The sequence below is a fragment of the Molossus molossus genome, unplaced genomic scaffold, assembly GCF_014108415.1.
Source record: "Molossus molossus isolate mMolMol1 unplaced genomic scaffold, mMolMol1.p scaffold_m16_p_9, whole genome shotgun sequence".
In the NCBI taxonomy this organism is placed as follows: domain Eukaryota; kingdom Metazoa; phylum Chordata; class Mammalia; order Chiroptera; family Molossidae; genus Molossus; species Molossus molossus.
Window position 1 is genome coordinate 100080143 of NW_023425403.1, and position 18665 is coordinate 100098807.

General features: G+C 37.4%; 1 protein-coding gene across 1 annotated transcript in view; it reads left to right on the forward strand.

Annotated features, from left to right (window-relative positions):
• The window catches only part of LHFPL6 (LHFPL tetraspan subfamily member 6), a 365391-nt gene extending 352604 nt beyond the window's left edge, over positions 1-12787 (forward strand). Inside the window, exon 4 of the mRNA XM_036250113.1 lies at positions 11755-12787. Within this exon, the coding sequence (XP_036106006.1) occupies positions 11755-11873 (119 nt within the window). The 3' untranslated portion in view covers positions 11874-12787. The remainder of the gene's footprint in view (positions 1-11754) is intronic.
• Positions 12788-18665: the final 5878 nt, after the last annotated feature.

Below are 18665 nucleotides of genomic sequence, written 5' to 3' on the forward strand. Positions count from 1 at the left end.
GACCACCAAAGAAAGAAATTGAACAAGATACAAACAAATGGAAGCATATACCATGTTCATGGATAAGAATAAGTAACATTGTTAAAATGTCCACACTAGCCAAAGCAATCCATAGATTCAATGCAGTCCTTATCAAAATACCAGTGGCACCCTGGCTAGTTTTGCTCAGTGGTTAGAGCATTGATCCATGGACCAAAGAGTCACAGGTTCAATTCCCAGTCAAGGGCACATACCTCAATTACAGGTTCCATCCCTGGCCCCAGTCAGGGTCATGTGGGAGGCAACCAATCAATGTGTCTCCCTCATATTGATGTTTCTCTGTCTCTCTGCCCCTCTCCTACTCTATCTAAAAGAAAAAGAAAAAGAAAAGAAATCAATGGAAAAGTATCCTCAGGTGAGGATTTTAAAAAATACCAATGGCATTTTTCATAAAACTGGAACAAATAATCCTGAAATTTATATGGGACCACAAAAGATCCTGAATAGCCACTGCAATCTTGAGAATGAAGAACAAAATTGGAAGTATCATGCTAACTGATATCAAACTACACCACAAGGCTATAGTAATTAAAATAGCATGGTATGGGCATTAAAAAAACAAAACAAAACAAAAACAAAAACCAGTCACATCAATCAATGGAATAGAACAAAGAGCCCAGAAATAAACCCATGCCTGTATGGTCAATTAATCTATGTCAAATGAGGCAAGAATATGCAATGAGATATAGACAGTCTCTTCAATAAATGGTGTTTGGAAAACTGGACAGATACATGAAAGAAAATGAAGCTAGATGAATTTCTTACACCATATACAAAAATAAATTCAAAATGGATCAAAGACATATATATAGGACCTGAAACAGTAAAACTCCTAGAAGAAAACACAGGCAGCAAATTCTTTGACATTTCTCAATAAAACTTTGCATTTCCCCCCATTTCCTAAGCATTTCCTTAATTAGTGAAGTAGGAATATCCTCCCTTCCCTCCCCCTTCTCTGAAGATAGTTTTTTACTTGCCATTTGTTGCTAATTCCACTGAAGGCCTTAGAGCTCCTCCTGGTCAGCTCAGTGTTGCGGTCCACCGAGTAATAATTTTTTGATACATCTCCTTGGGCAAAGGAAACAAATAAACAAACAGGATAAGTGAAACTAAATCAAACTAAAAAGTTTTTAAACAGCAAAGGAAACCATAAATAAAATGAATAGACAACCTACCAAATGGGAAATGATATTTGCCAATGAGATACTTGATAAGGGGTTAATATCCAAAATTTATAAAGAACTCATATAACTTACCACCAAGAAAACAAACAATCCAATTAATAACTGGGCACAAGACCTGAATAGACATTTCTCCAAAGAGGACATACAGATGACAATAGGCATATGAAAAAATGCTCAAGTTCAGTAATTATCAGAAAAATGCAAATTAAAACCACAATGAAATATCACCTCACAGCTGTCAGAATGGCTATCATCAATAAATCAACAAACAACAAGTATTGGTGAGGATGTGAAGAAAAAGAACCTTCATGCAGTATTGGTGCATTTCCAAACTGGTGCAGCCACTATGAAAAAAAGTGTGGAGGTTCCTCAAAAAATTAAAAATAGAACTACCTTATAACCCTGTAATTCTACTTCTGGGTATATATTTAAAGAAACCTAAGACACTAATTCTAAAAGACATATGTTTCCTTGTGTTCATGGCAGCATTATTTACAATGGCCAAGATATGAAAGCAACCTTAGTGTCCATGAATAAATGTTTGCATAAAGAATAAGTAGTACATATATACAATGGAATAGTAGCCATAAAAAATGAAATCTTATCATTTGTGACAACATGAATGGACCTACAGGGTATTATGCTACATGAAATAAGTCAGACAGTGAAAGGCAAATACCATATGATTTCACTTATGAGTGGAATCTAAAGAACAATGTAAATGAAAAAACAAAACAGAAATAGACTCATAAACACAGAGAACAAACTGATGTCTTCCAGTTGCGAAGGGGGTTAGGGTGGTGGGGTGAAAATAAAATAAGGGTTTAAGAAGTATCAAACCAGTCCTGGCTGGTTTGACTCAGCAGTTAGAGCGTTGGCCTGCAGTCCAGAGAGACCTGGATTCGGTTCCTGCTAAGGCTGCGTATCTTGGTTGCAGTTTGTCCCCGGCCCTGGTTGGTCATGTGGGTGGCCCTTTCACGTCAATGTCTCTCTCTCTCTCTCTCTCCCTTTTCTCCCTCCCACTCTACCTGAACAAAAAATGGAAAAATGTCCTCGGGTGAGGATAAAAAAAAAAAGAAGTATCAAACTGCAGTTACAAACTAGTCATAGAGATGTCATTGGGAACACAGCACAGGGAATACAGTCAATAGTATTGAAATAACTATGTATGGTGTCACATGGATACTAGACTTATCAAGATGATCACTTCATAAATTTTATGAATGTCTCATCACTATGCTGTAGAACATAAACTAATGTAATATTGAATGTCAACTAAAATTACAAAAAAATGAGAAAAATAAAAATCTATACTTTATCACAGAATGCTAGATGTTTTTACATTTATAGTTTCATGTAAAAAAATTCTCATATCTGGTTAATTTCATTCAGATGAATTTCTACACAACATAATGTGAAAAAAATTCAACTAAATAAATTTGAAGATCTAATTGGTTTTATTAAGCAATTCATAATAGGGCTACATCTCATTTAGCAACTAGAAGAGCATGTGGAGGTGGTACTCATAGTAGAAGGTTTTTATAGGAAGAAGGATGGGCCAGGGAGCTATTAACAGAAGAAAAGAAAGAATTTTTTTAGACCAGGACATCAACTTTTTTGGGAGGAAAGGATTTGCAAGGATTTTTATCACTCAGATTGATTCTTTCTGTGAGGGAAATGGAGAGGGACCATGTAACAGATTACATTACCAGTGTTTGACCAGAAATTTCCAGACTGGTTAATTAAGATTACATTTCTATAAGAGCTTGAAACTGCAATTAGATCAGGTATTAAATCTAAGCCTGGTATTTTAGGCTTGAAGCACAAGTGACATCACGTTGAGCCTGTGATTTTTTCTTTAACAATATACAAGAGGTGGTTTCAAAATTATGCAACATGTGTGGGTGATACTCAAGAATCGGTCTTACTAGAACATAAACTTTATGAGACCAAAGACCTTATCTGTCTTGTTCACTTCTGAGTCTCCAATTCCTGTAACATTGCTACACATACAGTAGGTGCTCAAGATTTATTGATGAATGTTGAATACCTCATTTTTATCCAGTACAGATGACAGTTCTGAAGAGGAAGTTTTTTTAGATTTCAAGCCCTTGAATGGGTTACTTAACCCCATGTCTCGGTTACACCCAAAGTGTTTCCCACCCCTTACTTGAGTAATACTTTAACAAAACCCCAAACTGCCATATTTCTCCATTCCATTGTGTTTCCCATCTCTCTAATGCAAGGACACCCTGCTCTGGCCTCCCACATTCATCCTTGGCTGGCTCCTTGCCTATATGCCAGGTCTCAGCATAAATTTCATTTCTAATTTAAGGCTTTCCTGACTATGCTATACTAGATTTCTTGCGATTTGCTCTTTTAGCATCCTAATTGTTTTTCCCTTCAAAACACATATTGCAATTATCATTATATAATTGTCTATGTAATTATTTTTAAGACTTCCTTGCCTACATCATATCTCTTGTTTTCATCTAATAAGCATTAGATCTGATGAGCTGACTACCTGTTTTATGATACAAGTAAGAACGTTTCAAAAAAGATAACAGTTATTAAAATCATACACACACACACTTAATAAGAAGTTGGGTTTGCCCCAGGAAAGTGGTAGTTCAGGGAGAGTGTGAAACAACCTGTGCTGAGGGCTCAATTCTTGATCTGGGTCTTTCAGGAAATATCAGGGTTTGAGTGGGTGGGTGGGGTGAGGTGGTTAAGCCTCTGATACCCAAAACAACTTGACAGACGCTTATTATGATCAAGAAAAGCAAGATATCACCCAAGGATATTCATTGTCTTAAATTGGGTTCCCCAGAGCAGATACTGAAATGAGGATTCATGTTCAAATAATCAAGGAACTGTTCCAAGAAAAAACAAGTAAAGAAATTGGAAAACAAGGTAGTAAAGGAGTAAAAATTAAGTAAGGGTCTATTTTTTTTTTTTTTGGAGTGAGCATGTGTCAGGTTTTATTTATTTATTTTATATTTTTATGTTTCAGAGCTCTGATGAATTCAGACTGAGGCTGGCAGGTAAGGGTCTATTTTCCAGGTGAGGTGCCAGCCTCAGTCTGAATTCATCAGAGCTCTGGAATATTCATTGCACTACAGAATTTGCACCCCCCCCCCCCCAGAGGCAAGAAAGAGGCCTTTCATACTCCTGTACCAGTCTGTCATTGGATACAGGTCATGCTAGGGGGCACTTCAGCTCTCTGAACATTGGGGCAAAGTGGCTATATACTCAGAGGTCCTCTGATGAGATTTGCACATACCTGTGAGGTGTGAGGAGCAAAGCACAAGCAGAAGCTGAGGGATGAGCAAAGGGATCCAAAGGAATTGGGTCGAACGTATACACCATCTGCTACAGTTCTCCTGCCAGGTAACAGCCCCTAAAGTTTAAGCTGCGGCTATCTTACTGACTTCCCTGCAGAAAAAATATTCTGCTCTCCTCGGTCCTCTTGCAGTCAAGTCTTTAGTGGCTTCTTTTTCAATCTTGACTCAATATACGTGGCTACCATCACATAGACTATTCTCAAATAATTAGCCTCACCAGCTACTTTTTTCAATCAAGTGTCTAATAATTAATAAATAAGTATTATGCTTTTCATGTTAGGTCTTGGAACTGTTTGTCGGTCAATAACTTGTTATTAATGAACAACTGATTGTGTTCTGTTATGAGTCCTGTGCTAAATGGACTGACTACAAATTTTTCTGACTTTTTGAATGATTCTAAACCTTTCCATCTCTTAGCTACTTATTAATTTTCCATCTTAGATATATTTAATACAGTTAAAGGGTGATTCAAAATGGAGACTATTCCCAAGAGTCACAGCCACATTAGCCTGTGGTTATCAACGTATCTGGTTTATGGCGGGGTTTCTATTACCCTTGAAAAATTCTTACCTTGTCTATCAGTATTAATGGAGATGATTGTTCCAGTGAGACCTCCTTGAGGTGGAGATGTGATGTTTCAGAATCTATCATCCTGTTCAATTTTAACACACTCTGCATGAAGTTGTAAATACATGGTTACTTCTCTCCAAAAAAGTTCAGTGCCAAAATAGCACTAGAGTGGTTCTTAAAATAAAATTCTAGAATTACTGTTTTTTCAGGGACTGGCTCTTTGCTTTTCTTTCTTTCTTTCTTTCTTTCTTTCTTTCTTTCTTTCTTTCTTTCTTTCTTTCTTTCTTTTTTTCTTTCTTCTTCACCCAAGGATATTTTTTTTTCCATTTTATCTTCAGATAGAGTGGGAGAGAGGGAGAGAGAGAGAGAAACATCAATGTGAGAGAAACACATCAACCAGTTGCCTCCTGCACGACCCGGACCAGCGCCAGGGATGAACGCAACGTAGGTATGCACCTTTGACTTGAATCAAACCCATGACTCATTGGTTGGGGGCCAATGCTCTAACCGCTGAGCCAAACCAGCCAGGGCATCTTTCTGTTTTTCTTTTTCCTCATTTTTCACTCAACATTTATTTATTGAGTGCCTATTATGAGCCTATTATGAGGCACTGTTGTAGGGGCACAGTAAGAAACAAAATATACAAAGATCTCCCCTATTGACACTGAAATTAAACACATGTGCATGCATAAGGTGTTTATAAAGCATGGTTAAGCGCTACATAGGCAGTAAAGTGAAGTGAAGGGATATATTGACTGTGATGAGGCAGGTGTGGGGTAGGGGGTGTCTTTGCAGAGGTGTCATCTGAGAAGGAGCCAGATCTCTAGTGATCTGGAAGTAGAGCTTTTTGAGTGGAAGGAATAATGAGTGAAGTACCCAAGCCAGTAACAAGCCTGATATGATCCCTAGAAGACAGTCAGTGTGGCCAGAATAAAGAAAAGAGGGAAAGTAGTTATGAGGTCTTAGAAGAAGGCAGATACCAGCTCATTCAAAACCTTATGGGCCATTGTAAGGAGATTGGATTTTTGAAAATTCATTACAGGATTTTCAGTTAGAGACTGACCTGCCTGCTTTGTTGTTGGTGATGCTGTAAGTAGAAGCAGGGAGACTGGAAAGCAATGAGGGCAGGTAAGAGTGCCTGGGGGTGCTGCAGGCATTTGAGAAGTGATAGGACATGGATAAATTTTGGAGAGAGAGGCAAAGGACTTGCCATTTACTAACGGTAAGTTCTTGGTCAGGTTATTGAACTTTCCATGGCCTTAGTGTTCCCATATGAATGATTTGGATGATACTCATGTACCTATAACATCATATTATTCTGAGGATTAAATGCATTAGTATTTATTTCACGTAAAGCTCTTCTAACAATTTAGAACAAATAGCAATCAACAAGTAAGTAAATCAATCAATCAATTGCTATTTTAAAACTATTATCATTGGATATGGAAAGGGAGAAATCAAGGATGACACCTCGGTTGACGACTGAAATTGTCTGTGTGCATAGGTAATGACCTAGAGTACCTTTGAGATGTGGAAGCCTTTCATCAAATTTTGCCTCTCTTTACTGTTGGTGACAAGCCAATCACTCACTTAACTTTGCCTGGCCTAGCCTTCTAATCTGTAAATAGGTCGCATGCTACCTACCCCTCTAGTAAACATCAATGAAGATATGAAGTCAAATTGCATGCTGCACCTGACAGTCTTTGTATATTTCAATAGAGAAATTATTAATGAACAAGATACAAATACCTGACTTATAAAAAAAAAAGATATGGTTTTCAATCTATGGTTTATTATATATATATATTTTATATATTTAATGATTATGAAATTCAAGTATTGTGGTATGTGTATTTATGTCTAATGTAATGTGTAAACAAGAACAAAAGAAAAGGGTGGAAAATAGTTGTAGTTGGAGTATTTTCTGATTCTATCTTAAGACTAAAAGACTGATTACAATAGGTGCAGAGAAGACAGTGTTCCATGAGAGATATAGAAGTTGTCCTTACTGTGCACTCAAAAAGAGTAACTTGGATGCTGTAAAAAGAAAAAGGATTAATGAATAAATAAACCCATTTAATTATCGTAGATAGGACATTTTGAGTCAATGACTCCTTATTCTTAGAAGTTATATAAGTCTGGCTCTGAAGGGCATCTTGGTTGCTTCAAAGTTTTGGCAATGATGGTTAAAGCTCCTATTAAAATCCATGTGCAGCCCAGCCAGTGTGGCTCAGTGGATTGAGCATCGTCCCATGGACTGGGATGTCCCAGTTCAATTCCCAGTCAGGGCACATGCCTGGGTTGCAGGCTTGATCCCCAGTGAGGGATGTGCAGGCAATTTATGTTTCTCTCTCGCACTGATGTTTCTATCACTCTCTCCCTTCCTCTCTCTCTAAAAAACATATTTTTAAAAACAAAATATATTTTAAAAAACAAAAATAAAATAAAATCTGTGTGCAGATTTTTGTGTGGACATAAGTTTTCAGCTCCTTTGGGTAAATACCAAGGAGTGTGATTGCTGGATTGTATGGTAAAAGTACTTTTAGTTTTTTAAGAAACCACCAAACAGTTTTCCAAAGTAACTATAATATTTTGCATTCTTACCACCAATGTATGAGAGTTACTGTTGTTTCACATCTTTGCCAGCATTTGGTGGTGTCAATGTTCCATGTTTTGGCCATTCTAATAGGTGTGTAGTGGTATCTAATTGCATTTCCCTGATGATAGCTTATGTGGAGTATACTTTCATATGCTTATTTGGCATTTGTATATCTTCTTTGATGAGGTGTTTTTTAAGACATTTAACTCATTTTTAATGAGCTTGTTTGTTTTTTATATTGTTTAGTTTTAACAGTTTTTGTCTATTTTGAATAACAGTCCTTTATTAGATGTGTCTTTTGCAAATATTCTCTCTCAGTCTGTGGCTTATGTTCTCATTCTCTTAACACTGTCTTTCAGTTTTCCATTTTAATAAAGTTCAGCTTATCAATTAGTTCGTGCATGGATTGTACCTTTGGTGTTCTGTTTAGAGTCATCACTATATCCAAGTCATCTAGGTTTTCACTAAAGTTATCCACAAAATACCTTCTAGGAGTTTTATAGTTTTATTTGTTACATTTTAGATCTATGATTTATTTTAAGTTTTGTGAAGAGTGTGAGATCTGTGTCTAGTTTCTTACCGTTATTTATTTATTTTTCATGAATGTCACATTGTTCCAGCACCATTTGCTCCATTGTGTTTCCTTTTCTTTTTTGTCAAAGACCAGTTGTCTATATTTGTGGAGGTTCTTTCCTTGGTTCTCTCAGCTGTTTCATCGAGTGATTTGTCTATTCTTTCACCAATTACTGGAGATTTATAGTAAGTCTTAAAGTCAGGTAGTGTCAGTTGACTAACTTTGTTTTTCTTCTTTAATATTGTGTTGGCTTTTTTGGGTCCTTTGCTTCTCCTTGTGGAGTTTAGAAACAGTTTGTATATATCAACAAAACAGCTGGCTGGGATTTTGATTGAAGTTGCATTGAATTTATAGATCAAATTGGAAGGAACTGACATATTGACAATACTGGGTCTTCCTATGTATGAACATAGAATATCTCGCCAATTATTTAGTTCTTTGATTTTGTTCATCAGAGTGTTTGTTTTCCTCATATAGATCCCTCATATATTTTGTTATATCTAATTATTTCATGTTTTGGGTGCTAATGGTATTGTGTTTTCTATTTCAAATATGACTTGTTCATTGCTGGTATATAAGAAGTAATTGATTTTTGTATATTACCCTTGTATCCTACAACCTTGATATAAATGTTTATTAGTTCCAGGGTATTTTTTGGATTATTTCACATTTTCTACATAGACAATTATGTCATCTACAAACAAAGACATGTTTATTTATTTTTCCTAATCTGTATAGCTTTTGCTTTCTTTCCCTGCCTTCTTGCATTAACCAGGATTTCTAGTTTATGCTGAAAAGGAGTGGTGAGAGGGAACATACTTGCTTTGCACCTGATCTTAGTGAGAAAATTTTGAGTTTCTCATATTACATGTGATATTAGCTATAGGATTTTTATAGAATTTTTAAATCAAGTTGAGAAAATTACCCTCTATTTCTAGTTTACTAAGTGTTTGATTTGATGAATACTTTTCTGTATCTATTGATAAGATAATGTGATTTTCATCCAGTCTGTTAATGTGTTGAATTATATTGATTAATTTACAAATGTTGAACCAGCATTTATGCCCAAGGTAAATATCACTTGGTCATGGTGTATAATTCTTTTCATATGTTTTTTCAATTTAATTTGCTAATATTTTGTTGAGGATTTTTGAATCTATGTTCATGAGATATATTTGTCTGTAGTTTTCTTGTAATGTTTGTGTCTGGTTTTGGTGTTAGGGTAATGCTGGCCTCAAAAAATGTCATTGATTTCTACTCTAATTCTCATTATTTATTTTTAATTTTTTGCTTACTTGAATTTAATTTATGTTATTTTTATAGATTTCTTAAGTGGAAATAGATCATTGATATTAGATCTTTCTTTATTCTAATATGTGCATTCAATTGTTCTCTAAGCACTATTTGTGCTGAAACCTACAAATTTTGATAAGTTGTGTTATTTTCATTTAGTTCAATATATTTTATTTTAAAATTTCTCTTGAGATTTCTCTTTTGGCACATGTGTTATTAATTTTATTTTTTTAAATATGTTTTCATTGATTTTCTAGAGAGAGAAGAAGGAAGAGAGAGAGAGAAACATTGATATGAGAAACATTGATTGGCTGCCTCCTGCACACCCTTTACCGGGGATTGAGCCCAAAACCCAGGCATGCACCTTGACCAGGAATCAAACCAGGACCTCTCAGTCCATAGGACGATGCTCAACACACTGAGCCACACCAGGCGGACAGTACATGTGTTATTTAAAAGTGTGTTGTTTGCCCTGGCCAGTTTGAGCATCAGCCTACGGTCCAGAGAGTCCCAGCTTTGGTTCCCACTAAAGGCACGTATCTCAGTTGCAATTTGTCCACGGCCCCGGGTGAGGTCGTGTGGGTGGCAACCACTTGATGTGTCTCTCTCACATCAATGTTTCCCTCTCTCTCTTCCTGTTTCTCCCTCCCACTCTATCTGAACAAAAAATGGAAAAATGTCCTTGGATAAGGATAAAAAAAAAAAAAAAAATGAAAGTGTGTTGTTTAATTTCCACCAATTTAGGGACTTTTCTAGTCATTTTTTTTTTTTTTTTTATCCTCACCCGAGGATATTTTTCCATTTTTTGTACAGATAGAGTGGAAAGGAGAGAGAGAGAGAAACATCAACGTGAAGGGACACATCGAGTGTCTGCCACCCGCACGACCAACCAGGGCCGGGGACAAACTGCAACCGAAGTACATGCCCTTAGCGGGAACTGAACCCAGGTCTCTCCGGACCACAGACCGACGCTCTAACCGCTGAGCCAAACTGGCCAGGGCTCTAGTCATTTTTTAAAATTGATTTCTAATTTAATTTTCTTGTGATCTAAGAGCAGACACTGTATGATTTTTATTCTTTTAAATGTGTAAAGTTCTATTTTATGGCCCAGAATCTTGGTGAATGTTGCATCTTCCTTGAGAAGAATGTATATTCTGATCTTGTTAGATGTAGGCTGTAAATATAAATTATATTTAATTGATTAATGGTGTCCTTGAGTTCAACTATATCCTTCTAGGCTTTTTCTGCCTGCTGGAAATATCCATTTATGATAGAGGGGTGTTGAAGTCTCCAACTATGATGATGAATTTATCTATTTCTCCTTGAAATCTGTCAGTTTTGCCTTACATAGTTTGATCCTCTATTGTTAGACACACACACATTAAGGATTATTGTGTCTTCTGGGAGAAATGACTCCTTTATCATTATTAATGTACCTTCCTTATCCCTGATAACTTCTTGCTTGGAAGTCTGCTTTATCAGAAATTAATATAGTTGCTCTTGTTTTCTTTTACTAATTATATTCTTAGTATTGTGGGTGCTATTATTACTACTAGTAATACAACTCTGAGAGATCAGGACCCATTTGGACCCTTATTATTATGTTCTCATTTATATGACGCTTTTGTAAAAGTGAATGTTGACCCCAGGAGAATCTGGGATTTTTTCTTCAGTTCAATCTGTATGCATCATTTAGCAATTACATTTAAATAGCAGTACTCAATTCAGTATTATCTTTCAAATATGTCTCCTCTATTTAGTGGTCTTTTTCAGAAGGATTATATCTATTTTTAATTTTTCCTATGGTACCTCATTATTCATATGAGTTTGGTTGATTCAAATTAGAATTAATAGTTTCATTTCTTCTATTCTGATTATTGCCATTCTTCTTTTTCTTCACTAGAGCTGTGGCCATTGGACGCAGGAGGCATAAGCCTTGAGGTCTTTCTGAAATGCACAAAACCATTCTTGCTTTCTTCAGTTTTGAGATAGCTTTCAGCATGTGTTTTCACTCCATTTGGTTGAATATACCACATTTATAATGCGTATTTCAGTGTCACATTTCTCCCACACATACTGGGAGAAGTAACAGAGCCTCCTACAAAATCATCCTGATCTGTGCCTGCTTTCTCTCCCCTCTTGTGTCTCTAGGTAAGTGTGAAATTGGCTGGGCCTTCTACTGCACAGGAGCAGGTGCTGCCACCGCCATGCTTCTGTGCACATGGCTGGCTTGCTTCTCTGGCAAGAAACAGAAGCAGTACCCATACTGACATGGAGCCACCAAGAATAAAGAGAGGAGAAGATGGGCTGAAGGGGCTTGGAGGTACTGAAACATCCAGCTACTTTCAAAAGGTGGAAAATGGTTCTAATTTATGCAATACTAATAAAATGAAATCCAATGGAATCAGAAACATTATATAATGTGGAAGAGTTGTGCCAGATTTACAAAGGAAATGAGAGTATGGAATGATAGAAAGAAAAAAATGGACCAAAGGCTAAAAATATTGTAGGGGTATTAGTTGTTTCTATTCCACAGAGTATTGTAATGTAGAACATATATACAGGCAAAACAATTCTATATATGCAAACAGGGGTTTGGGATTTTTTTTAAAGATAAGAACTCAGATAATCAAAAGGGCTAGTAGGAACAGTACGATGTTTAGAAGCAGGGTAACCCGCAGATGTTCCCTGTAGGTCATGGAGCTTCTGAGAGCACACGAGCACAGAGACATATGCATTCACACACATACCCATGCACAAACATATAAATTGTCGCAAAGACTGTGCAAGAGGTTTAGTTGTGCATTACTCCTCTGTTTTCTTTTTATTATACATTTAAAATACTGTATTGTCACTTTATAAAGCATACATTAAACATTAAACCATACATGAACCAGTAAGCCACTCCATCAGTATTTTGTATATTCTGCATAAACTCTTTATACCTTCAATATGTTTTGTGCAGTGTTTATGCAAACCTTTACAGTTAAGCTTTTGTATTTCAATATTATTAAAAAATATACTATATTTCTCTGAATAGCTTCTGCTACGATATACTTATGAAGTAAATGGGCATGTTTCTGTTCATTTTTCAGTCATTAGATCTTGTTTTCTTTTGTCCATTGTTATACTGTGCTGTACCACATTTATTTCAGTATTCATTTTGTAAAAACAAAACAAAACAAAAGGCTATTTTGTTTGTATTTGACAAGCTCTGTGAATAAATTCTCTCTTTGATCAATAAATGAGTCTTAAGTTACCTGATTTGCTTCTTTGATTTCATAAATATAGCCTTTCAACTCCAAAAAACCTGTAAATTTTTTTTCTTTTAAGATTAATTCACATGATAATAATCGAACCAGGTATTGTTCTAGGCGTACAACTTCCATTCTTTGCAACCAGAATTCTAACTTCCTGTTCATTGCACTTCGATCATGACCAGATATTTATGAGAGAAGAATTTCATGTTTACTTTGGATTAACTTTCAGATGGGCTATATTCAGAAGTGGTTTAGAACAGTGATAGCCAGGTCAGGGATCCGGAGGTGTCAGGGCCAACAGTCTCCTAGATGATGACAGAATCATCACAAGCTGCTTGTGACTTACTGCTCCTTCACTTTTTACATGTGCTGTATTTCTTCAATACTTCTGTGCCAGGGGCAATTTCACACCTCTCTTTCAGGAATCCCGGTCATTTGAGAAATATTATCTCACACTCCTGATCCCAGCATAAAGCCTTGACTAAAGAGAAAGATTTAGATCCTTTTATGATTCCCTAACAGAATCAAGTCTTTCAGGAGCCAAGATTACATACTGGATAATGGATAGATGGTTTTATTAGGCAATGTTAAGTTATTGCATCAAATCCTTAAAATTTCAGTTACAGTTAGTTTCTAAATTATATACTTTCCTCCTGGCTGATGTAGCTCAATGTATTGAGTGATGTCCCATGGACTCAGGACTGAGAGGTCCTGCTTCAATTCCTGATAAGGGCACATGCTTACATTGCAGTCTTGATCCCAGTGGGGGTCATGCAGGAGGCAGCCGATTGATGTTTCTCTGTCACATCAATGTTCTCTCTCTCTCTCCCTTCCTCTCTATCTAAGAAATAATATATATATATATATATTAAATTAATTAATTAATTAATTAAAAAAAAATACTTTCCATGTGTGGAAACTGAGTATTCTGGCTATTAATACATATAAATATGTTTTCTTCTTATAAAATTATCAATTTAACTTGATTATCTGTATATTATGCTTGCTTCTGGTACTTTTAATCATCCAGGTTGAAGATTCATGCTGCCCTAAAAGAACAATCCAAGAATCTAGATAATAAAATATTGGGCTTTCTGAGGCTTTGCTGTTATGGTAAAAGTCACTCTCTTCTCAAGTGTTTAATTTATAATGTGCTAATGTCATTTGATTGTGTCTTGTTCACTGAGCAGTGGATTCTCCATTCTTTGGTTTCCTGCAGAGAGGAGAAGATGGCACTTTGGGCCTCAGTTAGGTCATCATTTTCATGTATTGCTGGTGCTCAATTTTTTTTTTTTTTTTTTTTATCCTCACTAGAGGACATCTTTCCATTTTTTGTTCAGATAGAGTGAGGGAGAGAGAGAGAGAGAGAAACATCAACGTGAAAGAGACACATCGAGCGGTTGCCACCCACACGACCCAACCAGGGCCAGGGACAAACTGCAACTGAGGTATGTACCCTTAGCGGGAACCAAACTCGGGTCTCTCTGGACCGTAGGCCGACACTCTAACCACTGAGCCAAACCATTTTTACTGTTAGAATAGTATTATGCCTTCTTAGTTTCCATTATCAAATTGGAATTCTTTGTTGAAATTCATTAAGGTCTAATTTCTTGAACGTATTTAATAACAACCTTGTCATTTTTATGTAGCTTTTTATCATTTTAGACGTTAGTAAACCTCACTAGATTAAAAGTTTGATCACTCTGACATGATGAAGTTAAATGATTAACCCTTTTATCTCAAATTTTGACTACTCATGTATTTTTTTTTATTTTAGAACTAGCAAAAGATGTTTATTCAGAGCTTTTTAGCAAGAGTTTCATCATCTTCATTGTGTTTGGCAGAGACACAAAGGCAGGCAGAGAGTGGTAAATACAGGGTGTCCCAAGAAAATGCAAATATATTTTGAATAATTACAAAGCCAGTGTTTATGAAAACACATTTCATTTTCAAAATGTAATAGAATCTATAGACACCTGTATACATTTTTGGGGGACACCTTGTATTTATAGTGGAGTAAACGAGAATGCTTCAGATATGCCCTAATAGGAGTTTGCTGACAGGGAAGCTGTAAGCAGGCTAACTAGAAGGAGTGTGTCCTATGCGATTGACTAGGAAAGGATGTATGGCTTTCTCTTGTTAGTTCTAAATCTGAAGTGCAGACAAAAACTAAAAAAAATAAAAAAGACAAATATTAACCAAATTGTGATTGATTTGGGCCAGCTGCTATAAGGTTATTGTTTGGTTGCCTGGGTTGGTTACTAGAGACAATAGTTTTCCTGAACTGGTTGCTGCAGGCTATGGCTGAATTTCATGTTTATATATATAATCTAGCTCTTATCAATTTTTATATTAATTTCTCACCTCTAGCACCATTTGATTAAGTGGGTTATAGCATGAGTTTGCAACAAGACTGTGAATACATACCTCTGTGTACTTACCACATAATAGTTGAACAGTTCTTAATCCACATTATTAATGGGTAATTAAAAGAACACTTTTTGGAAAAAAGATAGCAGTGGGAAGGACCGGAGCTAGGGTGAGTGTGTGAGAGTGTGAAAAAGAGTGTGAGTGAATGTGAGTGTGGACAACCAACCTTGAGCAGTGCAGAGACATGGGGGCAGAAGGTTCCTATGCTGTGGATGGAAAGCATCTAGCTACTGTAGTAAGTGGCACATCAGCAAACTTTCCCCTGGGTGGCTGGGAAGCCCTGCCATTTTGGAAGATCCCATGTCTTCCCTGGGAAAGGGAAACAAGGAGAAGCTAGGGTCAAGTGACCTGAGTCAACCAGAGTGCCTTGCACGATCGGTCCAGTGGACTCATCTGTGTCAACACGGTCAGTGCACAGGAGCAGCGCTATCAAGGTGCCTGCTGCAGCAACCGTGGGGAGCCAGAGCCCCACCCCCAACAGCAGTGGCATCTCACCCAGGCTCATGGCGACACTAGCACCAGCTTGGGAGCCCAGCACCTCCTCCCACAGCTACAGTGACTGGGAGAGAGTAGAGCCCCACCACCAACAGGCATTAGCAGCTCAGATTGGCAGCTGAGACCCATCCCCAGTGACATCAGCAAAGGCTGATCAGGAGCAGTGCCCCAGCCCAAGCAAGAAGGCTATGGCAGCTGAGACCTGTCCCTGACAACTGCAGCAGTGAAGTTGGAGTGTAGCCCCTCCCCCCAGCAGCAGCAAAGTCCCAGGTGCGGAGCATCCTCAGCCCCCAATAGCAGCAAAGGATTGGGACCTGAGAGATGCTGGCAACAGCAACAGCAGTAGCAGTGCAAACCAGGAGGTGACACTCACCCCCAGCAGCAACTTACCAGGAGCTGAGCCCCACCAGGCAGCAGGATACCCCAACAGAACACCAGCGGGACCCATGTACCCCAGAAGAATACCAGAGGGACCCATGAACCCCAACAGTATACCAGAGGAACCCACAAATCCCAGTAGATTACCAACAGGACCCACTGACCCCAGAAGCCCACTAGCTGGACCCACGCACCCAAGCAGTGTACCACAGGGACCCACGAACCCCAGAAGTGTGCCAGTGGAACCCACACATCCCAAAAGTGTACTAGTGGAACCCCACACACTGCAACAAATTACCAACAGGACCCACACACCCCAGAAGTGCACCAGATGGACCAACATACACCAGGCAGCAGCAGCACAGATCAGCAGCTGAGACCCATTCCCAGGAGCATCAGCAGAAGCTGATCAGGAGTGGTGCTCCAGCCTAAGCAGCAGCAAGTCTCAGGGAGCCAAGATCTGCATGGCAGACCAATACAAGCCACCAGCTGTCAACTTTCCAGGACCCACAGCAGGCAAGAGGTGCCATACACCAAAACAGTATGGGAGGCACAGCAGCCATAGTTGATACACACTAACCTGCCTACACACTGCAACATCCATCACTAAGCTTAGAACTACGAGATTGCTAAAATGGTGAGACAAAGAATTAATACTCAAACGAAAAAAAGAGAGGAATCACAAGAAAAGGATCTACAGGAACTAGAGAAAGCAACTTGTCAGATAAATAATTCAAAGCAATGATTATAACTGTGCTCAAACAATTTGGTGAGAACTACAGGCAACTTAATAAGAATAATGAAGACCTCACTGGGAATTACTTCAGCTTAAAAAAAGAAGTAGAACTATGCATAAATATCAAGAGGAAATAAAGAATAACATACTGATTATGAAAAATATCTTAGAAAAGTTCAATAGTAGATTAGAAAAAGGTGAAGACAGAATCAGTGACATAGAAGACAAGGTAGAGAAAAACACCCAAATAGAGCAGAAAATGGGAAAAAGAACTAAAAAGCAGGAGAAGAGTTTAAGGGAGCTGTGAGACAACACAAAATGTAACAACTTCGCACTGTAGGTGTAGCGGAAAGAAAAGAATCAGGGAAAGGAATAGAGAACCTGTTTGAAGAAATAATGACAGAAAAGTTTCTTAAACTGGTGAAGAAAAAAGTCACTCAAGTCCAGAAAACACAGGGAGTGCCAAGCAAGATGAACCCCAAAAGACCCACAGTTAGACATATAATAAAAATGGCAAACATTAAAGACAAAGAAAAACTCTTAAAGGAAGCAAGAGAAGACAGAAAGTTACCTACAAGGGAGCTCCCATTACCTGACGGATGATTTCTAAATAGAAACAGTGCAGGCCAGAAGGGAGTGGCATGAAGTGTACAAAGTAATGCAAGGCAAAGGTCTGAATCCGAGACTACTCTATCCAGCAAGGCTGTCATTCAAAATTGAAGGAGAAATAAAGAGCTTCACAGATTTAAAAAAAAAAAAAAAAGCCAAAGGAATTTACCAGCACCAAACCAGCACTGCGAAAAATGCTAAAGGGACCCTTGTAAGAAGAAGAAGAAACAGAGAGAGAAAGAGGAACACAGGCATAAAATTAAAATGGCAACTAATAACTATCTTTCAATAATAATCTTAAATGTATATGGCTTGAATGCTCCAATGAAAAGGCATAGGGTAGTTAACTGGATAAGAAAACATGACCCATATATATGCTATCTACAAGAGACCCACCTCACAACAAAAGACTCACACAGAATAAAAGTGAAGGGATGGAAAAAATATTGCCAAAGAAATTAAAATGAAAAAAAAAAAAAAGCTAGTGTAGCAATACTCATACCTGATAAGATAGACTTCAAAACAAGGGCCATAATAAGAGACAGAGAAGGTCAGTACATAATATTAAGAGGAGCAATCCAACAAGAGGATATAATCCTGGTAAATATATACACACCAAATATGGGACCACCAAAATATATCAAAAAACTTCTGGAGGACTTCAAGGGAGAGATCAAAGCAATACAATCATAGAGGGTGTCTAACAACCCACTGACATCACTGGATAGATCTTCCAGACAAAAACTTAACAAGGACATAGAGTCCTTAAAGGATGACCTAGATCAGTTGGACTTAATATTTACAGAACATTTTATCCCAAAGCTGCAGAATATACATTCTTCTGAAGTGCACATAGGACATTCTCAAAGATAGACCACATGTTAGGACACAAAGTAAGTTTCTATAAATTAAAAAAGATTGAAATCATATCAAGCATCTTCTCGGATTACAGTGGTATGAAACTAGAACTCAATTACAGCAAAAACATTCAAACACTTGGAAGCTAAATAGCATGTTATTAAACAATGAATAAGTTACCAGAAAGATCAAGGAAGAAATTAAAAACTTCCTGGAAACCAATGAAAACAAGCACACAACAACACAAAACCTATGGGATACAGTAAAAACAGTCCTCAGAGGGAAGTTCATAGCAG